General features: G+C 42.5%; 1 protein-coding gene across 13 annotated transcripts in view; it reads left to right on the top strand.

Moving 5' to 3' along the window:
* ENOX1 (ecto-NOX disulfide-thiol exchanger 1) overlaps positions 1–24,825 on the top strand; it is a 358,275-nt gene that overhangs the window by 324,229 nt on the left and 9,221 nt on the right. For 11 of the 13 annotated variants that reach the window (XM_075046158.1, XM_075046155.1, XM_075046146.1 and 8 more), the window contains 2 exons: positions 6,602–6,709; positions 11,399–11,455. In XM_075046158.1, coding sequence (XP_074902259.1) covers positions 6,602–6,709; positions 11,399–11,455 — 165 coding nt within the window. The remainder of the gene's footprint in view (positions 1–6,601; positions 6,710–11,398; positions 11,456–24,825) is intronic. The other 2 variants (XM_075046156.1, XM_075046159.1) reach the window with 1 other exon arrangement.

The following is a 24,825-nucleotide window of genomic DNA, read 5'->3' as shown; positions in this document are numbered from 1 at the left end:
AAAAAAATCCACAATCATACTCTTTGTTTTAATAATGCCTTGTCATCCATGAGGATGGCATGTATGTTGCCCTTACTGCTGCAACATGGCTAACTTCCTTGAGGGCTCATTTCTAAAAGCTTCTTTGACTTGTCTTTCACATTCTCCTGTTTCCTTGGTGATTTGTCTGGCCTCATCAGCGTCTTGTTACTAATGCATATTTGCTCAGCTGGGAAGTCACTTTCTCATTATTCAAGCCTGCCATGTGCTGGCCATTTGTGATATGAAATCTTGTCTGTCTTACAAAAAGAGAAAAACACTCTTCCAGACGGTCCGTGGAAGGACTGGGAGAGGGATTTGTATTTTTATTTTGCAATTTGTTGTGTACCTGAGATTTCATTTTGATTCATCATTTCTTTTCCTTCTACCTAAGGAGGATTCTGAAAATAAATATTTACCGTCCTTCCCCTCTGTATTTGTGAACAGCCTCTAAGAATTTTGAAACACTAATTTTCCTTGCTGATTTTTGTCCTTTTCCATTTGGCAAACTCCAACTTCTTTTTCTTTCTATAAAATAAAGTTAGAAAAGACACAGCAAGGTTTTACTTGGGGGAAAAAAAAAAAGAGAATAAAACCTCAGAAATTGCTAACATAAGTGAGTGTTTTAATTTTTAGGTGAACTCTGCAGTCCTTTCAATGCCTGTGATTTCATACTTTTTAGATCTCTGATTCTAGTGTAGTCTAGGGGAAAGGGCTGCACTTTTGCACAAGCGAGAACTGCTTCCCGGGGTTACTGTTTAGTGTGCAAGCCTTGATTTCATTGGGACTGAAAAAGGCAGCCTTGGTTGGGATACAGCTGGCACATAAGTTTTGCCTTCATTTTAGGCACCTGGTGAATCATATCTCCCCAATTTTTTTTCTGTATAGGAATATATTCCCTGTAGGTAGTAAGTGGAGAGTAATATGCTGCCCCAAAACATTATATCGATAGAATTCAGTTTGCCTGAGTTCACTAGGTGTCTAAGATGACCATTCAACTGAGTTGGCTCAGTTAGGCTATGTAAGAGCATCCCTCTTGGACTGATATACTCATTTCAGAAGAGTTTGCCACAGATCTTTCCTGGACACTCTGCAGCTACTGCAGGTACAGGAGAGAGAGTCTGTGCCTCCTTCCCGTGGCTGAACAGGCTGGGTTTGCTGAAAATGCCTGCACAACCTGTGTTCAAAGTCAGCGCTCCCACCTCGGAGGTGTTCTTTTGTCTGCTCGTCTTTTCTTCCCTTTCTTTAAGGTCTTTGTAACCTTTTCGTATTTCATTTCAAGCAACTGTAGAGAAAACCATAACCAAAACAGCAGGGGCAGGACCATTCAGCAGTATAATTGCTAAACTTGTGGCAAATGCTGGTTTTCCTTTTTCATTATTCTGTCAGCCTTACAGTATCTTAAGTACAGCCTCAGGCCCTGCGGTCTCTTCTGATCTGCCTCCCTTTTCTTAGCGTACTAAGTTGATGGTTTCATGCTGGAAACCACGCTTTCCTTCTGAGACCCTTCTCTGTCCTGCTAGGCTCGGTGTGTGACCACACTTCTAGATATGTCCGTAATTTATATTTAAATGTAGACATGTAACAGGGCCTTTTGGGGAGCAGTGGAGAACTGTGGGCGGGGAGGAGGGGAGGGAAGAGAAGGAGTATTTCATGGCTGCACAGTGGTACACAACAGCAAGCTATTACTTTCCCTTTAGGGCTTCTCATATATTTCAAGGCACTGTGTGTTGTTTGGTTGTTAGCATTCTTGGCCACACTGGCACCGCATTGTACACAGTCTGAGTAATTCAGCCGGCTTCAATAATGCCATCTATATTTAATGTTTCAGAAGCTGCGAAGATTGGTTTAAGATGGTAATTTTCTGTCTGCACTTTTGAGATCTACGCAATATGGGCGGTGCTGAACTGTCTCTGACAGAGATTCAGCACTGGGGGTGGGAATGTGTGAAAAAAACAAAATAAAACACACACACCCTTCCCCCCCATATAAAGAAATTAGTTACCTGCTTATGTACGGGGAGGATTTGGTCCTCATGAATCTTAACACTGGAGAGTGATATTTACCATTTCTATAGAGAGCAGCTCCAGAGCTGCTGCTGGAAACAAGCAATCTGTCTTGCATTTTTTTTGTCTAAAAGGCAGTGATTGATCTCTAGAGAGACGACCTGTAGGTTAATTCTTTCTCCTTTCCTGTCTCCTCTCTGGAAATGCCAGTAAGAGGATATCAGTGACGTCTACCGGCCTGATCTGGACCTACCTCACAGCTTCATCTCTTAGGCGTCAACCTACATTTTGGTTGCACGTAGACCAGCTGAGCTTCCAGCCTGGTGCTGGTGGAGCTCTGGGCTGTGCAGGTGTCTCTCTCCAGGATCCTCAGAGCTGCGATGAGCACCGTGAGATGCTTTTCTGCTTCCTGACACTGGGATTTTGGCTCGGGGAAAAGACCCTTGCGTAACTTGCAGGGGACCCTCAGAGACCCAAAGAGTTGCACATTGAGGACCACTGGAAGAGAGCAGAAGAATGAACCAGATATTTCCTGGCTGTGTAACCAAGAAGTCACTCCTTCGCCTGAGGGAACTGGGGAACCGCTGTCTGAATACCATGGCTGTGCCACAAAGTTGGGGACATCAGGGCTTAAAGGAAATGGCCAGAGAGGTGAGAGGAGATTGAAGGAAAGGACACTTTGATAGCTGCGCTGGCAGTAGCCGTGAGACAAGCCAGCAGGATATAACACGTGGGAAGCAGGATAGCAAATGCTGCGTGGGTGGGTGGGCACGGGGGGAAGCTCTGGCACAAAGGCTGGGTGAGATGGCAAAGTAGGTGGAACCGTATCAGACAGCACAAACGTTAAGACCAAGAACCACTTTTTATTTTAATTGATCGTGGCGTATACTTGCAAGCAATCTGAAGGGCAGAAGAAATGTCTATAGGATCAATTTTTAATAAGCGCATTTATGTGAAAAACAAAATAATTCTGAATAATTAAATACCATCATCTTGGCATCATTCATCACAATCTTTATGGCGAGGCTGGCTGTTTATAAGCAGGCATGACAGCAGTCCCTGTTATGAAACTTGCCTCATTCCTGCCAGTTTAAGATCCTCTTCCCGTTTGCTTCTAATTTTGCCAAACATCACGTGTTTGTGCTGAAATTTTTCAGCCTGTTCGTCTGTCTTAGGCTGATATTTTTTTCAGTCAAATCTATTTCTTCATTTTCCAAAATGAGACTAGAAGGGAAAAATGTGCTGTTTGGCAGGTATAACGCGTTGTTACAACTTCTTGGTGGTGGCACCAACCACTCATGAAAAAGAAATTTCAGAAGCTGACCCATGCAAAATTAGCAGCTTCTGCAGCTTTTTGAGATAAATACAAGGGAGAGAAAAAGAAAGAGGTTAAACCCCCAGGGGATGGCTACAAGGTTTAAACAATTCTGTCACCTTTGGGGGTTGGATAGGAAGGTCCCAGTTCTGTGAATGAAAAACCTTATGTGTGACTGGGAATATGGTACCTTAGTTACAGATACTCTGTTTTCCACCCCCATGAAAATAGGACCCATTTGCTGTCTTTGAAAATATAAGCCTATGCACACACAGTAAGCCTGCAGTAGTTGACAGTTTAACTTAAGTCAAATTAAGACTGCTGGAATGTTTTATCTCATATCAAGTGCTTTGCAGGTCATGCTGCAACCAGAATGCACACTCTCTTACCGTGGGGAAACTGAGCACATTGGATATTTTCCTGGGATTCCTGGTCCTGGCTGGTCCAGAGCCAAATACAAAGTTGCAGAACAGGGAGCATCTCTTGTGCTCTCAGGGAGCATCTTCTACAACCGCTTCCCCCCATGCTCGGCCAGTTTTGCAAAAATTGCCTCAAACACAAAGTCAGGATCAAAGGAAGAGGGATATAATTAGACTAAATCGCAGTGGGAGATGTGAAAATAATACAGTGGAAGTCTGTGAGCTGATCTGCGGTATGTAAAACTTGGCCATGGAAGAACCATGGGGAGAGGGTGGGTAGGATGAGGAAGGAGATTTCAGTTCTGGTGAAAGTGTAGTAAGTTCAACCCCTGAGTGGAACTTGGTTTCCCATTTGTAACAGTCATTCGGTAGTGAAAAGGCTTTCCAGGGGCAGAGATGGACTGAAAACTCACTTGGGGTCTTCCAAATGGGCATTTATATGGTTCAGAAGGATGGGCTCTAGGGTTTCTCCCAGAACCTGGAGTAAAAACTCTGAACCAGGACGAAGGTGCAGTCTGGATGGCGGTGATGTTCTCCTTGGGTATGCATGGCTGTTCACTCCCTTCAGAGGCTGTGGAGCAAACAAGATCTCTTGTGAGTTCCTCCTCAGACTCCCTAGTACTCATAGCACCGTGTTGAGATGATGATAATCAAATCCCATGCTTCAAGGTTTCAGCAGATTGCCTGGAGACGGAAAGGAGGGCTTCCCTCCCCCAGTGCCTGGTTGGCTAGATCCATTCCTGGCTTTGTGTGAGGATCATTTCATTCGTTTTGGCTCTTCCCTTTGAATCGTCAGAGGCTGGCCACACGGGTGAGACATATCTGCTCAGAGAAGACTCTGAGATGCGGGGCAAAGACTCCTTTCTCTTAACAACCCTTGCCACGTTCAGGTGTCTAAGGTCAAACAGGTTGCAGCTGGGAAGGAGAAGACATTTCACCAGCCCCTATTAGGTGACACATCTGCTTACCAAACCTCAGGTGTCTCAGCTAGTGACCCTCAAAAGGGTTTATGCTAACTTTCTGGTGTCTTGTATGCTCTGCTTCTCTTCCGAGCATTGAAGTCCCTTCTTTCTAAATTGCAGACATCAGCTAGAGCTATCCTGGGTGAAGCTCAATGGTCTGTAACGACAGGAGGTTACATGAGGTGACCAAATGGTGCCTTCTGGACTAAAAAGTTATGAAATGTCTGGAAAGGTATAACAGTGCTAAGGACCTGAATGCGTATCAGTGTGTGACATATGACAGTATACCCAAATTCAGTGTATCTTCTGAAAATGTAGGGGGTAGCACCCAACAGGCAAGATGAACACAGGCCTGAGGTGGCAGTCCATCCCTGGTCAGGAGATGCTGAAGTGGAGCTTCCCACACAAAAGTTGGTTGGGCAAGAGCCTCGGTGGAAGAGACCTTGTTATTTCATGTAAAATCTTGAGATCTGAAATGCTCTTGTACTGTGGTAGAGTGAACACACATACCTGAATGTCTCTCGAAGGCTCCCAGGGAGCAGTCCAGGCGGCAAGATCCATCAAAAAGCTACTCCAGCTGGACTGTAGACCGTGTGAGAGATAATCAGACATATACCCACATGTATTTTTACTTCAGTGGCTGAATTAATCCATCATAGTGGTGTTCACTTACAACAGAAATACACTACCAATAACTCCATCAGTCCCTGAAATGTCATCTGTTTCCAAGCAGCTCTGAAAACAATACTGGTGCCAAGTCCTTTGATGCCTGGGACTTCCAGTGCAGTGGAAGAAGGCCAGGGACTATTTCTAGGTTTGCTATCTGTAACTTACCAAGATGCTGAACATCTGTTTGAGTCAGAGTTACCGGTACTGAGCACAAATATAAACCAAGCTTTAGATGCTTAGACACATGGTTAGATCAGTAACACAAGTTAGTAAAGCAATTCCTCGTTTAAGCAGTTCTTAAAAAGGAGTGTGCTTGCAAGCAATATGTTGCCCCAGCAAATCATAGTTTCCTTTCTCGATCATTAAGGGAAAGTACTATAAACTCCTTTTTAATCTTGCGTTTGTCTCCTTTTGCTCTTCAGCAGTGTCTAACGTTCATTGCATCAATACAAAAATATATAATTATTTCAGAGTTAATTAAATCTACTGACCTGCTCTTGACTGTCACCATAAATCCATGCAGAACCTAAAGCTAGCCAAGACCAGGGGACGCAGGCTTTTAAAGGTGTCCCTACATCCCAGAATTCTCTTCAAAAAAATAGGTTTTGGTCATAGGTTTTTGTTTTGACAGTTCAGATCAGCAGTCTTCCTGGCTGATACATTGATTGTAGGGTGTCAGTCTTCCTGATCTAATAAAATATCACAGCACAAGGGAAAAAAAAAGGAAGCTTTTGTCTTCTTGGCAACTCAGTGTGAAAGCTTTCCAGAATATTGCTTTGCATAGAATGAAAATGGCTGTGGGCCAACGACTAATTATATTAAAGGGCTGAGCTTTTAAATTATTTATGTACCATAGTGTTTACCCTAGTATTATTAAAACCACCGCATATACTTCTACAAATAAGATTTTGGTTCAGATGAATGTGACAGTCGTTCTGTGGGTGATATACTGTACCAGGAGTTTCTACTTTAATGTAACAAATAGCTTAACACACATTAACAGATGCATTACTCGTGGAGCACTGCTGCAGAAGGAGAGGCAGATGAAAATAATTTACCTCTGGTCCATTTAGACGCAGCAGATTATGCAACAATAATAAATGTAGGAGCAGACTGCAAAGCATTGTTTGAAGTGAGGATTTATCAAACTGAGGATTTAAAACCGCTTTGGATCCAGACAATGCTAACCAGAAACTTCTTTGGTTTGTGCAGCAATTGCTGAGCATACAGGAAGAATTAAATAACAAAAAGTCCGAACTGGAGCAAGCCAAGGAAGAGCAAACACATACACAAGCGATGCTTAAAGTCCTGCAGGAACAGGTGAGTGTTTCTGGTGGGATTAAAATGCTGGCTGAGGCATGCTAAGGGGATGGAGGACTCGTGGCTTCACCTCCAGTATCCATAGGAGTCTGACCACAGAATATGCTGTGAGCAAGACATAACCTTATGTGGCCTGTGTGTCTGCTCTGATTAGCATTTGTGAACGCAGCTGAGGCTAACACGAGAGTTTGAGAAAACAGAGTGAAAAGGGACCCTTATTTTATACTGTCCAAGAATGAATTTCATGTCTTGAGTAACATTTCCTCCTACGTTATTCTACATAGATATCAGTGATGTGTGTTTTTGCTCTGAATTAAAAAAAAATATTGGGAGGGTTAAATATACCTGAAATAAAACAGCTCTTTTAAGACTAGTATTGAAAACAAAGAGCTTGGCATCTCCTGTGTTATTCATGCAGATGTGAGTATACAAGGAAGTTTATCATAATGGCATTAAAAAAGTAGTTATCAATGCACTTACTTAAGCAGTGAGAAGCAAACATCTGTAAATCTGCTTATCATGCCTTCTTTGATAATAAGGTGTTCTATGACACTGAGAAGGACATGTGATAGTATTGTTTTATAAGCATGGTAAGATGGATAGTTACAAAGCAAAAAGAAAACCTGGTGCTAAATCTGTAAATCTGGAGATAAAACAGTGCATCGTGCACAAGCACAGTGTGCATAAATAAATGTTGTCTGTATAGACCACGTGGCTTGGACACACTGAAATCACAAATCCCCACCTGTGCTGCACAGGCACAGTCTCTGCTTTGAGACCTTATTTCAGTCCTTTCTATATAAACTTTGAGCTGAAATATTTAGTGGCTTGGTTAAGTATTTGCAGTTTAAAGACTGTGGGATCTGAATTGCTTAGAGGCAGAGACCCAAAATACTGATGATTCTTATGGTCAAGATTTTTCAGCATGTATGTCTGAATATGTTTGAAGACAGGTTTATACATTTAATGTACATATTGGGAAAAGTAAATTATGCTTATTTCAGATCTTTTAAATTATCATTATGAAAGCTGTGGCATTGTTTCACATTTAGCATTTGTCTTTGAAATATCTAGTGACAAATATATTCTAGAAACTAATAATTTAGATTCTGGACTTAGCACTTTTGATTACAGAGATAACCTTCTATATGAGAGATGATGCAAGAGTGTACTACATAAAACACCATGAGGAAGAATGGATTTGATAATGGTAGAATCTTTATAAACACAGAATCCACTGGATCTCTTGAGTTAATTGCATCTCATTTCCATTTTTACATGGCAGTCATGGTATAGCCTTATAAAATACTTAAAAAAGAAAAAAAATGAAATTGCATGAAGTTATTTTATGTCTTGGTAGCAATTAAATGCTGCAAAAACATATAAGAAGATCTTACAATGCTAGGCCCCAGTAGGGACCACCAGGGCAGCCTTTTGAATCTCTGCAGACTCCTCCTAATTGCAAATCAAATGTGCACTCATGCTAGGCAGACAGACGAAACAGTAGCTGGAAGAAAGGCAGGATGGATCTGCATTTCTTTTGAGAATTAGCTCTGAAACATGCCTAAGGCCAAGACTGTAAGTAGCTGGAATTCCTAAGGAGTGCTACGCAGCCAGTGTGCTTCTCCAACAAACCTGAACCAGTTCCAAAACTTTCCAGAACAGCAGAAGCCCTAGCAGTAATGACCCCCACTTGCCAAGGCTCACAGTTTTCTTCTACAAGCACCACAGCTCATCTGTGTGTTTCATCCACAACGCCTATTGAAAATCATCTGGCAGGGTCAATACGAACATTTCTTTCAAAAACAAATAGCACCGGGCTCCCGCCTTGATTGCATGGCTTTTCTTTGTGATACGTTCGCTGAAATCTGCCTTTTCATCTCAAGCTGGCGGAGGGCTTGCCCCACCAGGGACGTTTTTGCACGGGGATGTGCAGCCGTGTCCCAGCACGTCTGCTGGCTCAGCACGTCTCCCACCCATCCACTTGCACCAACCCAGCCGCGTCCAGGCTGGGACACCCTACTGGGAGAAGTCCCCTTTGCTTGTGCGCCATATTGCGTTACTGGACCCAAAAGGCTTCTGGATCAGATGTAGACCGTGGCCTCCAGCTCTGGTTGTCAGAGGGATTCACGTGCGCTGGTTTGAGTCAGACCTACCCCAGCGTGGCATTAGACATATCAGAGACTTCTCTCTCCTCAACCCTTCTCCTTTCCTTTCTGGCAGGCCCTTGGCTGTTACTGGCACTAGTTCGGCGCGTTGCCTTACCATACTCTCTGCTGGTAACATCACACTCGCCACCGACCTGCGATGGAGCTGGTCTAGGCAGGTCCTGTTTTTCCAATATTGTATGTTTTTCTAAGGTTCCTATTCCAACATTTCAGTATTTAGGATAAAAGAGAAGAATAAAATTTAAATTTTAATTTAGAAAAAAATTAGAAAAAACCAATATTGGAAAAAAGGGACTTTACCCCTTTAGCCTGTGGGAGAATAGCTGCACATTTTCTACCCATAAGTTTTCCACCGTTGTCTCCACTGGTTCACCTCCACCTCCTACTGCAGCGATCCTGGGGTAGATGTGGATGCTAGCACCTTCTCGCCTGAGCTCCGGCATCCTTTTCAGAGCATGGCATGCAATAAAAGAGATGGAAAGGCTCGAGCATCCCATCTGCATTAGATTAACCAGTGGTGATGGTGGTGGGAAACCACGGTGGAGTGAAATCCTTCCAGACCAACGTAGGCTAGAGGCTGAGCTCACTCTCCCGTCAAACACGCACGTGGCTGACGGAGGAGTGGTATGTCACCAGCAGAATGCGTGCGGAGCGTTGCCCAAGGAGCCGGCAGTCGCCAAGGGGTGACGGCACTTTATCAACCTGGAAAAGGAAAGGTGAAAGGTAAGTAATGAACAGCACTCCCCGAGCGCTCAGGACCTGGCATTAGCGTGCGGAACAGTTTTACATACCCGAGCACGCTCTCCTGACCTCGTATTCAGATGAGTAATTCAGCTGAACTCAACAGAACTGCTCACGTGAGGTGAATTTCTATAATGACAAACTGGCAGAATCAGGAAACGGCTCTTTCAGTCGCACCGTGATGCAGAAATACCTAATTCTGGGGCTTGGCTGGAAGTTGCCGTCTCGACTCGTTCCTACCAGCCATCCTCACAGTGAGGTGGTTTCCCAGAATGGTTATTTTTTCAGTACAGGGAAAACATGTAGCATTCATTGGAAATGCATTCACCCTGCTGTCAGTATAAATTGCAGACTTTTTGAGGGTATTGAAAGATGAGAATCAGTGAATTGAACCAGGAGACCTGATGAATTTGCAGTCCCCAGCTATCCTTTGTACCACTTTATCAGGGATTGCTGCCCCCTTCCCTCTCCATCAGGACTGGTTTAGTGTCTTGAGCAGCAGTCCCTGAACTGGTGCAGTTTACAGCCCTGCATAATAAGGTATGCAGAGACCACGGCCCGCTTACCTTGTCAGATTGGAAACTGTGAGAAGCCGGGAACTGAATCACATGCAGTTTAACTGTCGCTGCCATGCGGCAAAAAAGATGATGGAGGTAACCCAGCCGCCCTCAGGGGGTAGTCCGCCAATGCTTCTGAGTCAGACACCTAATCAAAACATAGTTGTGTTCCATTTCACCTGCGTTTTAGGACTGTTGTCATTGCGGATCACGGCTGTGTCATCAACAGTGACATCAACACCAGCTTCCTTGGCAAAAAACAAGGAATGCAGAGGAAAGTTCTATTTATTGTTCCCCATCTCCCCCCCATCCCAGATATCAACTCTGAATGAAGTTAGAATAAAAGCATGACTCACCAGAGATTTACCTATAGAGTAAATGGTTCTGAGCACTTCATTTAAGTGTACAAACCTCCACGGCTTATAGGGTCAGGAGAGCTGTGGTGTCTCCTCCTTTCTGTGTTTGCTCCATCGCAGGATGAACGACTGCGCATTTTGCTGTGGCTTGAGACATGAGCAAGGACGTTCCTTAAATCTCTTGGGAGTGGTTTTTTACAATCCCCAATGTAATCCTGGATTTTCCCCAAAAAGCTGATTCAGGAGGAAAAAGAAAAGTTTTAGTTCTGATCATATATTTGGAATTGGCAGTGTCTTCTCAGTTCTTCCTGCCACTGGTTAAATAAAAGAGCTGTTCTTCTCTTCACCTCCTTTTCCATCATACCCAGGAGCCATGTCAGTTATTTAGATGCTTCCTCAGGAAGGAAACATATAGTAGCACTTTGGCATCTTAAACAGCTCAAAATATATCATTCAAAAGTAATCATTAGCAAAACACTATTTAGCTAGTGGCAACTTGCAAATATTGTAAAGTTTAAATTAATAGCAACAAGAATGGGAAATGAAATCGTTTATTATTCTTGAGAGCCAATTCTGTACACTTTTTATGCCTTGAAACTACTTTCTAATCTTATTATTTAAAAAATAATGACCCAGTCTTATTATTTTCTTTTTCTTTTTTTTTTTTTTTTTGCCAACCTATCAAGCCTTAAGTATGTTGGTTTCAAAATGGTTTGAGCAAAACCTCATTAGAATTATATGCTCCATCTGTTTTTCTCATTGGAAGCTTTATAAAATGCTCCTTCAAATAAATCAAAGATAACTGTGTGAAATACTCAAGTAATATGCTTGTTTTGTTCTCTTTTGTTTTTTGTTCACTCTTTGCAGTTAAAAAGCGCCAAGGAATTAGCAGAAATCAATGGGCATGATGAATCTCAGGCAAATGTAGGTACAGCTATCTATGTATAGATTTAGAGATATATGTATCTATGCATGCGTATGGTCTCAAATTTACTATTTATGTCTTAAAGCTGATAGAATGGCTGTATGATTTGCACATCAGGTTTGAAGTGCCTGGTTTTTTTCCTGAACCCACAGGTTCAAATCCCGGCAAACTTCATTTCGAGGTAGATAAATTGGGTTCCATGCAATTTACTTTGTAGGATTTATTTGGATGAGACTTTAACAACCAATGTCCTACTTGCTGTATGTGGGTGTTAAAGATACCATGGAAACGACTGCAAGAGAAATGCTTTGCCTTAGTGTCCTGTCCAGGATTACTCAAGCTACAAAGTTATACTGTTTGTCTCTGTGGCTGCCACCTTGCAGCTGAGCAAGTTTGGCCATATTTCAGTTCGGAGTGAAGTGATTCGTATACGTGTGTAATTTGGAAACAGCTCATTTGCACAAGAGGACTACATTAATTCATTGAGTCATTATTTTGTCCCAAATCGTTAAAGGACTTGTTAAGGTCATGGTTTTTTAAAACCTGCTGCCAAAAAAAATGCTTCTGTTATTCCCTTAATGATTGCAGTCAAAACAGCAATTTGCATAAGGGGAGAGAGAAAAAAGGAAAACTTTCCTGCTATGTTTGTCATCCAAACCATGCAGCTTTGTGCTTTGTCATAAACATATGAAAATTAAAACTGATTATATTCCATATCTTCCTCCTAGCCAAGAGAACTAGCAACAGTCTGAACACTAATATATTTTAACATCTATTTTAGTCAATGTGTTGTCTAATGGCACAGCCAGGAAAGCGGTTTTATTTTAAACCTGAATGGAAGGCTCAAATTTTCTGGACTGCTTTGTGATAAGAAAAGGTTGTCCTCTCTTTTTTTAATCCTTTCTTGAATCTCATTCACTGTGGTCTGTTTCCGCAGTGAAGTCGATAGAGCCTCATAGCTCTCAGCATTTGGACAGGAGACATTCAATATTGTCTGATAGCTCCAACAAATCTGCAGTTGCAGTCTGTCTGCACAGCGTCTCATTGCCCCTTTGAAAGATTCTGTTTGCAAACCAAAATAAAGACATTAATCCACCAATGATCTTGAAATGCTCACATTTGCTACCTAAAAACTTGACTTTGTACAACAGCTGGTTGCAGGTTTCCTAGAGGAATTTAGAAATGTAGGACTTAGAAACTTTCTAAAGGAACTTGCTTCCTCTCCAAAAATGTGGCTGAAACAATGTTTTGCAGGACTGAAATGTTTTAAAAGAAAATTACCTAAATGCTTCAACTTTTGTCTTTCTGGCTCATATGTAACTGGATAAAACAGAAAAGCCTGAAAGTTTTATTTTTATATAATACAAAGTTTGAAATAACATTAAAAATGAAACATTTCAATTGCGTAAAGACAGTGTTTCAGTATGTCATTCCCAGATATCTAAAACAAAGATTTCAGAATCTTTGGTTAATGGTAAATTTTTCAAAATGTAATATTTTGCTCCAGTTTGTAATTGTAGGAATTGTTCAAATGCCTGAATTTTCCATAGGATAGAAACTCTATTTTCTGCCCCTCTTTTCCATGACCTTTTCCCATGATGATCTCATAGCAATATTAGACTCCTAAGAAAAGAAGTCAATAGCTAAATTAATGGTGAAAAGGGAGACCAGACAGCTACAATTCCCGAGTCACGGTTGCAGCCAGGTATTCAACAATTATGCCACCATGAAATACAGAAAGCACAGCAGCACAAATGGAAATAGAGGGAAAGAACTGATGTTAAAGCATTTGCTACAGTAATGAACTTTGTCAAATGGAAGTTGAGGTACCTTTTAAACAATTGTCATTTATATCGAATATGTAGTGCTCAGGTGTTGAGCCTTGCAGGTTGTCTCTCCACATCTATTCTCAGCAGACTTCATGGTTCTTGCCCTTGGCCAGTGTGCAAATCTGCGATGATCAAAGAGAAAAAGGCTTGGTGGCTCCTACGTGGTTGTTAGTGAACTGTGATGCATATAATGGGATTAGGACATATTTGTTACAGTTGACAGGTTGAATTCAGCAAATGAAATACCTTTACATGCTGAGCAATAGTGGGAGGTGTTGGTAAGGAAAAATGGCAATGTATGTCTATACACTGAACACACAATCTAATCTTCACACTATGGCATATTTAGATTACTCTGCAGAAAATCAGGCTCCTAGGAAGGACAGTAGAAACTTCAGGCACACTGCATACACATCAAGAAAGCCCATACTGTAATTGTAAAAAGATTATTTTCTGCAGTCCTCAGGCTTTCTGCTGATGGCACTGGTCTGCATCATATTTTACATTAGAAAATACTGTTTCTTAAAATAAAACATGGAAATGTTTTTCTTAGCAAAAGCAGATACAGATAGATGAAAATATATACTTAGACCTATCCTGGTGTGTCTTCTACATTTCCATTATGTGACACAATCCTGAAAGGGAAACAAGGATCTGGACACCTTTGGAAAAAGAAAAACATCCTTCCTGAAATGTTCCCAACCTATAAATGGACCAATCTTCAGTTTTTTCTCTTGTTTTTGCAGGAGAATTGAGCACAGTTAACTAAGAGGCTGGAGCGATTGCAATGTTACCCTCCCTGCCGTGGCAGTTCAAACACAAATCTAGTGGGGGGGGGAACAGAAATTTTAGTGTATTGCCTGTACATCTGTTATTTCCAGAAAGCAAAACCATCTTACAAGGCTCTGTGAACAGTCATAAGGGTGTTTCATGAGTGACTTGCCAAGTACATGCAGTAATATTTGTTATGGCTGTTGACATTTCCCAGCTATACTCTGTGTCAGGAAAGGCCAAATGTCAGGCTCAAGTGGTACATAAAGCCCAAAATCCTGGCCTGGTGTTAACAGAGACTTCAACACCCAGGACTGCCAGAGGTGCTGTCACGGAGCGTTCATTTCCTTCAGCCCTGCAGTTAGGAAGAGATTACTTCATGCTTCTAATCTGGCCCCCTTTTAATTTCCTCTTCATTGCTGCATATAACGATATTTAATTCACATCTCTGTCTTAACTGAAGAGAAAATAATGGACAATGGACAATCATAATTTCAGATATAATCTTCTTCCAGGATGTTCCCAGACCCTTGGGACCTGATTAGTCCCAATGTGAAAAAAACCTCTTGCCTGGGAGGTGTGCTCGAGTAGAGAACATTGTGCAAACTGAAAATGTTGATCACGTGTTTTGTGGCTAACGCTATAAATGCCATTTATTCTTCCACTGTTTCTGTAAGTTCAGTGGCTTTCTGTGGAGCCTCTTGGATATAGGTTAATTCTGTGTTTTGATCAAGGATCTGCTTTTGCTCACTGCTGAATTCAGTATACCGAGGGCACTGCATGCAAATACAGTTATATAGGCTGGGTGAATATATCCCTGTTTTGGGGGCGGGAAGGTCAACATCCATGGTATCACTCTATTGTTAATGGAGAAAGGGAGATTTTTTTTTTTACACAAGCCTCATTTTAGAAGTACTCAGTGATCTTCTTCCAGGAGTTTGGTGCTCTCCCTTGACAGCTATCTGCCTTCCTTAGATAGCTCCTGTGAATAACTCCTACCCTTTGTAAAAGTGCCATAAAATGGTAGTCAAGACTATCAGTCCTCCAAGTTCAGACCAAAGCAAGAGATGGGTCATGGTCGCAGAAGCACTTTGAATGTCCAGATTGCAGTTGCATGGTAAAGTCTTGACTCTGTTGAAGTCAATAATTAAATTCCCATCAGGTTAAAAAGCCAGGATTTCACCAAAAGAATTTTAGGGTTACTTCATTATCAGCAAAGCATAATAAAATGAATATATTTCAGAGGGTGAAACGGATGTCACCACAAGTTTTTTCACCAGCTTTTTGTTCTGTGTCAGTTCCATTGTTTGAACAAAGTAATGACTTTGACCTCATTTGTCTGTCTGCCTCCAGTTAGCATCTCCAGCAGCTTGAACACAATATTCCGTGGGTTTTTCTCCAGACGTGAAATCAATAATATTAAGTAGGGATGCATTTTTCCATCTGAATGGTTGAAGCTGTTATCAGAGCATTTCTCAAGTTCAACCAAGCATCTTACATTTGATGTTGATTCTTCCTTTAATTTTCCCCCTCCGTATCTGCTTTTCAAGCAGTTACCAGATGATCCCTGACTCTGAGGAGGAGTATACCCAGGCTGAAGTATTTCAACCATTTTACTAAATTGCTCACTTTATGCTACACTCGGTGATGTTATTCCTAACTACACCCTAGTCTTCTCTTCTCACATAGTGTGGTTAATCACTGAAGAATTTTACCAAAGACAAGTAAAGACCGCTCTTAAATGAGGCTCATTTTTTTGCAACAAGCCGGGCAAAGATTTTAAAAGCTAACCCCCTTCAATTTTTGAAGAAGTCTGTAATTCCATCAGGCTCATCAGAGTGCAGTTCATGTACTTCACTATGCAAACCTTTAATGGAAGCATCCAAGGGTACCTGCTGTGACCGTCCCATGTCAGTGTACTTGTTTATACACACCTGCCATAGGATGGGGAACCTCGGTGCTGTGTGACTGCCTCGCATCGAGCCAGGTGAGATGAAAAGAGCCCTTCAACACAAGGAGAGGAGAGGGAACTAGAAGAGTGCAACGCCTGCTCAAATCGTCCCAGTGGTTCAGGACTACGGGACAAAAGTCGGTCACCTTTATTGACGACCATCCCAAGCGATTGCTGATGCTTTTGCTTCACCTCCTTGGGAATGCAACAGCCATTCCCTTGCTAGACCACCTTCAAAAGGCTTGCTCTTCCCAGAACAGCACAGGCTTACGAGAAAAATGTGCTCAACGTGGCTAATATAAGAGCAATTTGGGCCTAAAGTTACTGGCCAGAAAACGCCAGGGCAGGACTTGCACAGGTCGGGAAGTGCGTGTTTCTTTTCTATTCGAGCTTCCCAGGTTTGTAAGCTGTGAACCTCAGCAAGCTGACGGGAGTCGCTGAGGAGCTTCCTTGCCTCCGCTGGGGTCCTCTGGCCTCGCAGCAGGCATTTCTGGAGCACACGGGAGCGAGCGGGCACTCCAAAAAGTGAGGTGATGACAGCAGTGTGCATTTTGGGGTAGGGAGAGGGTGCTGGCACCCTTTCTGTACCCGAGAGTTCGGGGTGATGTCCCCCGCAGGGGATGCCAGAAGTTGAGGTTGGCTTCTCTCCTCCACCTGAGGAGGTTCCAAGCTGCATTTCCCAAAAAGAGCACGGGCTACGTGCGCTCTCCAGACCCTCTGCTCCCCTTTGCAAGATTGTATTCGCTCAGCTAATTCATTTAACAAACACAGTTAATTGTCTAAAGAGAACGAGCAGGAGTAACAGTGCAGCGCAGGGATGAGGGTAGCCCCTCGAGGAGGAGGGAGATGTGGGGTTTGATTTCTCGTCATGGGTGTGTTATGTCATTAGAAAAAGGTGCAAGGACCCTGTACCCTGATGGGAGCGGGTTGTAAAGCCCCCGGGGATTACATTTACTGTCTGTATTCACGTTCTTCTGTGCTGGCAGGGCCAGGACCAGGGGGTGAGGAGTCGCCGTGCCTCTCTCTGCTCCCTGCCTTTTCCATTCCAGGCATTTATTTGTAGCCCTTCCATCACTCATTTCATCTCATTTCCTTCAATTTAAGGCATGTGGAGTATGATAAATTCAAGCAGCTATGACTGTTCGCAGATCAGCAGCTTTTCTACTTACCGTGGCAGGCGTGAGGAATGACCACCTCGTGAATTCAATACCACGAGGCCTGAAAAATAACAGGAGTTTAACTGGCTGTTTAGGACCGTGTTATCAAAGATCCTGCACAGCCTTCAGAAGTTCTTACACACTGATAGATTGGGTCCCCCTGAGTTCCCCCCTTCGCCGCCCCAGCCCCGGTTCGGTATGTTAGAGGACAGGATTAGAGTTTCATTAGCACAGTGCAGATTTCTCTGCTGGCTGGATCACAGGCTCTGCGGTTTCAGCCACGATCTAACCCTACGGGGAGCAAACGGCTACAGCAGACTGAGGTATATTCTGACACAGAGCGTGCTACCTGAAGCAGATCTAGGCTGTAGCAATAACCCCTTTGTTAATGTGCAGCAAGAAATCACACCACTTCCCTTGTCCCTAATTAAAAGTGTCAGAGTGGCATCGTACCTTGGCTTTTGATTGGAGTGAATTCCCGTCATCTGAGGGAGGAGAAGAGAGAACTCTGAGACACAATGATAAAACCCATTCAGCCACCCACTCAGCAAATCACAAAAGTTTTTTGACTTTAAATTTCATGTGAGCTCCGCAGGGAGACAGTTCTTCAATGCCCAGAGCTACCTGACATTTTAATAATATCTGATCATTATGTGCAGCCTTTCATCCCAAAGCATTTTCCCCGAGTATTTATACTGCACACGTATCCAGGAGTCATCCCGTCTTTTCTGGTGAGGAATAACATTCAGCCTTATACATATGCAGCTGTGTGCTTAACCCACACAGTGTACAAGGCAGATTGGCTTGTCAGAGCACTCAGGCTCCCCCGCAACCACCTGAAGGATGATGGGCCACCTCTGCTTCAGCGACAAGCCTGCTACTGCAGTCCTGGGGGTTGTACACCACGTTCACGCTCCCTCCAACCTGCTAAAGTCCTTCAAGGAATAGACAGCAAAAAATGACAGAAGCGAGAAAGGAACTTCAATATCCCCAGGAGACACTCTTCGTCATAGGACCATAGAATGGTTTGGGTTGGAAGGGACCTTGAAGGTCATCCAGTTCCAACCCCCCTGCCATGGGCAGGGACACCTTCCACTAGACCAGGTTGCTCCAAGCCCCATCCAACCTGCCCTTGAACACTGCCAGGGATGGGGCAGCCACAGCCTCTCTGGGCAGCCTGTTCCAGTGCCTCATCACCCTCACAGGGAAGAACTTCTTCCTTGCAACTAATCTAAATGTACCTTCTTTCAGTTTAAAGCCATTACCCCTTGTCCTATCTCTACATGCCCTTGTAAAAAGTCCCTCTCTGGATTTCTTGTAGTCCCCCTCTAGGTACTGGAAGGCTGCTATAAGGTCTCCCTGGAGCCTTCTCTTCTCCAGGCTGAACAACCCCAACTCTCTCAGCCTGTCTTCGTAGGAGAAGAGGTGCTCCAGCCCTCTCATTATCTTCGTGTCCCTCCTCTGGACCCGCTCCAACAGGTCCATGTCCTTCTTATGTTGGGGGCCCCAAAGCTGGATGCAGTACTCCAGGTGGGGTCTCACAAGAGCGGAGTAGAGGGGGAGAATCCCCTCCCTCGACCTGCTGCCCACGCTGCTTTTGATGCAGCCCAGGATACGGTTGGCTTTCTGGGCTGCAAACATCCATTGCCGGGTCATGTTGAGCTTCTTGTCAACCAACACCCCCAAGTCCTTCTCCTCAGGAAAAGTACATCATCCTTATCAAGATCCAATCCAAAGAAAGGAGAGCTCCAAAATGTTTGTTTGAAGTACTTTTCATATATTCAGATGTTGAGTTTCCTGTGAATATGGAAGTTGCCCTGGGTTTTCAGATACCTAAAATTAATATCTTTCAAATACAAATCCTTGCTAAAAACCATTCACTCTCATAAAAAATTTCAGGTTGGGGTTTTTTTTCCCCCCAATTACTTTCTTTTATTTCAACAAAGACATTTTCAAAACAATTCTACACATCCCAGAAGGGAAACAAATTGCCTTTTTTTTTCACTAACTTTTTTCAGAAGTGCAGCATTCTGGAGGAGATTGCTAGAGCAATATTTGTGCTTAAGACCATTTGAAAGGGCTTTCACAAGTTCTCAGTCTCAAGTAAACAAGAAGTATGGCCTCCTACAATGACTTCAGCAGAGCTGGTGGGCAGGCGGTACTTTTGTTCAGCCAACCATTGGTTTGCTGCAATTCCCTAACACAAAGTGTGCAAAATGACAATTACCTTTTCCCTTGCAAAACAACCACCTTCACATCACATAAAACATCTGTGTTAAGTCATCAGGAACCTACACATAAATCCAGCTTTAGAAAATGAAGCAACCTGATCATACTTTTAAAAATAAGCATGAAGTAACTTTCATATTAGTCATCCATATTTTGCGTATGTACATTCCCATAAAATAGATGTGCTCAAATACAATGAGAACAATATAAAGAGATAGTTTCAATGAGAAAAGCATTTTCAGATTATTGCTAGTTGCCTAAACTCAGCAGGTGAAAGTTATAATAGTAAAAGCTTTGTAATGAAAAAGTTAAAAGCATCTCTCTGGCAAATAGATCAGAAAAATAGGATGTCAAGAGCACCATAATACAATTAATCTTCACTCCTGAAAACATTTCTATCATGTAGGATAAATCAGACAAACGAATCTTAGATGCACAGAGGTGCATTTGAAGTGCTTCGTTTGCAAGGTCTTATATTTGCTATTCTAATTTTTCTTCATTGTTGTTCCTGTAATTCTAATGCCAGGTAATTTTTCAAGTCAGTTGTCAACTGCTTATTTGTTAATACCAGAGCACTCTTAAATTTACAGTCATAGTAAATTCTATATTAGTGTGCTTTAGAAGTAAATTTCTATATTAGTTTACTTTAAAAGTAATTACAAAGTGCTGTGTCTGACAAAACCAACACTGTTTTCTTGCACAGCACAAAATAAGTTATCAAGTTTAGGCTTGTTCTGAATGAAAAGGTGACACCTGGTCTGTATCATTTCTAATGATAGACCAGTCACATTCACCAGCGGTGTAGCATATGGCAAGTATGTTGTTCTGCATCACCAGGTAGATAGTAGACGGAGAATGATCCTCTGAGACCCCGGAAAAAAAACACTGAAAAACAAGGAGGTTTTTTACTGAATTGTTGACCTGCTGCTAACTCTAAAAGTAGCGCAGGCTGCTGTGAGAGCTCTGGTTTTGGGCAGACGGTTGGATGCCTTATTCCTTGCCTTAATCTTTTTATACATGATGCAAGACTGTAATTTGTTCCTGTAAACTGAGTTATCCCAGTGCACATAGAAGAGGCCAAGAAACCTCTCTACGTAGAGACAGTGTGTCAGCAAGACCACCTAACTTCATGCCAGCCACCTTACTGAAATCAGCTCTTAGGCTGTGAGGAACCAGGACTGTGTAAAGCACAATATGTCTAGGAAGTAGCTAATTTGCTAGCACAAGATCAATTCATTTGCAGCAACAAAAGAGTTATATTACTCAAAGATTATGAGCAGTTTTCTAGTCATTAGAGTATTTTTAGAGGAACAGTCAGCAGATAGTCAGAAAGAGTCACTGTAAGAGGACATGCTGAAAGAAGAGCTGTGTAACTCACATGATGTTCCTGGAGAATTTTGAGTTACTTTCAGAGTTCAGACACTCAACCAAATTTCCATACATCACAGCACAGCAGTGCCGTAGCAGCGCATGAAGGGGAACAGGCTCCATTAGAGGAAGAATTGGAGCCATTTGGCCCAAACCAAGCATTGCTGCTGTCAGGAGCTGCTGAATCCTGCAGCCTCACAGAGGCAAGGTGGTTGTAGCTCCGTGCGACCATCCTGCAGTGAAGCTGAGCACATATCTTGCCGTTGGACTATTACCCCTTGTTGCGCATCCGCACGCTCTGACCCCACGGCTGATCCTGCTTGGAGCAGGAGGTTGGACTAGAGACCTCCCAAGGTCACCTGCCTGATTTTGTGATTCTGTAATCGATTCTCTAAGTCATGATCACTGTGAGTGTACTCATACGTTGCAACATTTGCAAGGAAATTTTATTTATGTTAAATTTAAATAAGCTTTTTCATTGTAGTTTAGCTCAACTTGGACTGAATAATTTTGCATTCACCATGGATAAGAACATACACAAGGACAGTAGCCCATTCTCAACTGACAACCATGTTAAGCTGTCAGAAGTTGTCCTGTACCTCAACCTTGCATGTCCCCATAAATTTAAAATGCCTGACTTGATGTGCATTGAAACTATTGCAAGGCTTCCATTCACTTGATTGGAAATTGAATTAGGCTCCTTTCAGGTTAAAACAGCAAGATTAAATTTTCAGATGTGGGTCTGAAGTACGTTTAAAGACCAGCAAAACAAACACAACTATACCAGACTTTAAGAGATCCCCAGGTAAATGAAAATAAATGAAAACCGTGCAGTCTTCATGTCACAGGCCAGTTTCTACCTGTGTTTGCAGTAGAATCGTCAAACCTGCCTGGCTGTCAATAAGCAGTTTGAGCAAACACATCTGAAGTCTAAGCCCAGTTCTGTGGACTCAGAGCAGGAACTCGTATGCCTTTCAAGAGCTTAAGGACTGCAGATTTGCTATCATCACATGTGCATGGTTCTTTCTTCTATCAAAATCATAAAATTACCTTGTCTTTTCAAGCTTACAACATCTCTCTGGCCTGCAAGATTTTTGCTTATGTTTCAGATATATAGGTTTTTCTCCTCCAACTCATTTTCTCTCATAAATTCCCTGGCTGATGAGAAAGTGTGGTGTATACCTTACATCTAACAACATTCAGCAGTTGCTCTGTCATACGCCTGCTGTGTCCAACATCTAGTCTTTCCTTCTTCTCCTACTGTTTTAATGCCTCAGACAATTGGCTCTGTACATATAGTACAAACGCCAACATATCCTTCAAAATCTTCCAGAGTCTGGTAGGATTTCAGGTTTTTACTGGATCTTTCAGAAGGTACAATATTATTTTTACCCTCTTGCCACACAATTCTTCAGAATCCCATATACTGCTAAAAAGGGAATGAGGTCTTTGAAGACAATATGCAAGTCATCATCCCCCCTAGATTTAAAGGGTAATTATCAAATACTTGGATTACTCAGGTAGCAGAGGGAATATTTCAGCTCTTTGGATATTTTTCATTTGCATCCTGATCACATGCCAGGCGTCTTCAATGTCACATTCATTAAAACCCATATTCTGCCTTTCAAGCAGAGTCCTGAACAAGGGGTGATGTGGAACTGCACTCTGGCAGGAGTAGTTTCCACGTAGGGCAGCTGCTGCTCAAGCCCTGCTCAGCTCTTGGTCATCATTTATGGGGAACGGCAGGTCCTCGCTCCCCCCATTTTTAGGGATGCTGGCTACCATATGTTTTCAGGATCACAGAACTTTTCAGGCTAAAGAGAACCATTTTTGCTAAAGAGAGAAGCCTGAGGCAAGAGCAGACATTTTATATTCTGTCTGCTTTTTTTTGCGCTGGTGCAAGACTGCCCTGTAGAGGATTAGTGATGTCTGGATTGAGAACTTTTTATTTAATATCATACTTTCCCATAGCAGGGAAAAAGAAACCAATGAAGGACTGAAAGACTCAAGTCATCCAGCCTGAATACCTGGGGCTTTCTGATCCGCTAGACCCCTGGAGTGCAAAGATATGGAAATGAATAGTCCGTGTGAGAAAACTGTTATTTGCCATCCTCTGTTTTATCCAACAAGTTCTCCTGAAGGTTTTCCAGAAAGACTCTCTCTTTGTCTTTCCCTCCCTGGTTCAAAAGCAGGGAGCCCCAAATCAAAATGCTGGTCCCAAGGCGTGTCTGCAGAATCATGGGATTTGTCAAGCCCACGAGGGAAATTCATTTCTTTTCATCATCTGCTGATGGATGAAAGTGTCATTTGCAGGGAAAGCTCCAAGCTGGCAATGGTGAGAGCATCACACAGAATGGTTGCATTCATGCTGAGCAGCTCTGGAGCTGTCATCATCAAATCGGGCCTCCATGTTCTCCAATACCTGACATAATTTGTGAATAATGAATAGGGCCAGGTCCCTAATGATCTCCAGGTGTGATTTAACCTGGATTAAGCCTTCCAAATACTGTACTTAGCTCTTGCAAGGTCATTTCACTTCTAATAAGTACTGGTTTGCACATGCTCAGCTGTGTTCTTGTCCTTTAATGCAGTAACTGACAGATGGTAGCAAAATATTCCTTTTATAATGAAACCTGCTGAAGGAGACTGCTTAGGGCCTCAGAAAATTTAATTTGCCAAATAAAGGATGGTCTCCAGGAAAGAAAGAAAATACTGTAATGTAGTATATATTAAATAATTTTCCTCAGGCATCTGGTGATCAGTAGCTTTTTCTCATGTCAGAGAGGTGACCTAACTGTTTGTTCCCAATTAGTTGTTGCCTCATTCACCTTTGTGCTCTTAAAAGTCTTGTTTCTGTGGGTTGGCATGAGTAGTGCCTCTAAAAAAGTGCGAATTTACTGCATGAGGATTTGTTGTAGAGGCTTCACAGGTACCAGATTTGTATCTGCAGTGTGTAGTCAGATACTTAAGATTTTTCACATACACTATAATTAGCCTGGTTTCTGGGTGAATTTCACACTCATTTTTTAGACACAATTATGCTCATTTCTCTTAAATCACTATTAATTCTTAGCAGCTTTGCTACTGAGTCCTTTATGTGACCATGCACAGCCTGGATTTTCTCTGTGCAAGCTTATTTTGGCAGCTGAATGCATCAGAGTTGTCTCATTTATCATATTCTGTGAGGCAGGTAGCTTTGGATGGCAGAAACCTCTCCTTTTCAAACCTCCAGGAACCTGCAACCTTCTTCTAAAGCCAGTCGTTTGCTGAGTAGCTATCTTTGCCATTCTTAGTTTCCTCAGGCTCCCCCCTAACCAATTTTTTATTCTTTTATCCTCTGTACCAACACACAGTTAAGGAAGACTTGATGTGGCTTCCTTTAGCATCCATTTACACTGTCCTATAAATCATACAAAATGTTCTGCACAGGCTCAAATCTAGGCATTAAATGAGAATCCATCTGTTCGTTGCTCCCAATGGGAATATAGTTTCTTTCTCTGCATCACTGCTTGACAAAACTTCTAATCCCATCTGAAACTGCTGGTGTGTTGTGTTTGGGGCCTGTTGTATCAAATACACATCTCTCTGCTCTCTCCTTCCCCTCCTAGGAATTGTTATTTTTAGACTGCTTTTCTATCTCTGATGGAGTCAAAAATTACATCTTAACCTATACAAGCTCTGGTGGCATATGCTGCTCTCCTCTTCTGCTGCAGTATCATGAAATCTGTCATCCAGCTCTGTTCTTCTGATCTGTAACCCCCTTGTCATTACTGCCCTCATGGAGAAATTAATGCGAACACTTCTTTTATCTCTGTTTCTTGCCTGGATTTTCTTTCACTGCTCTTGGATGTCATGGCCAGCAGTAGATGAGTATTTGCATTAGCCTTTGGCTCTATTTGGAGGGGAATCAACAGTACTGGACAATTTAAGGCATACTCCTGCTGCTATAATGTGCCCTGTGTATCACAACACTACAGGAGTGTTAGTATCAAGGTGATGTAGCTGCCAGAGCGCTCAGGCACACCATTATTTTAAGAGGGGATCACTGCAACTCTTGAACTGCA

The sequence above is a fragment of the Buteo buteo genome, chromosome 14 (assembly GCF_964188355.1).
Source record: "Buteo buteo chromosome 14, bButBut1.hap1.1, whole genome shotgun sequence".
Lineage (NCBI taxonomy): Eukaryota > Metazoa > Chordata > Aves > Accipitriformes > Accipitridae > Buteo > Buteo buteo.
This window is presented reverse-complemented; position numbering and strand designations above follow the sequence as displayed.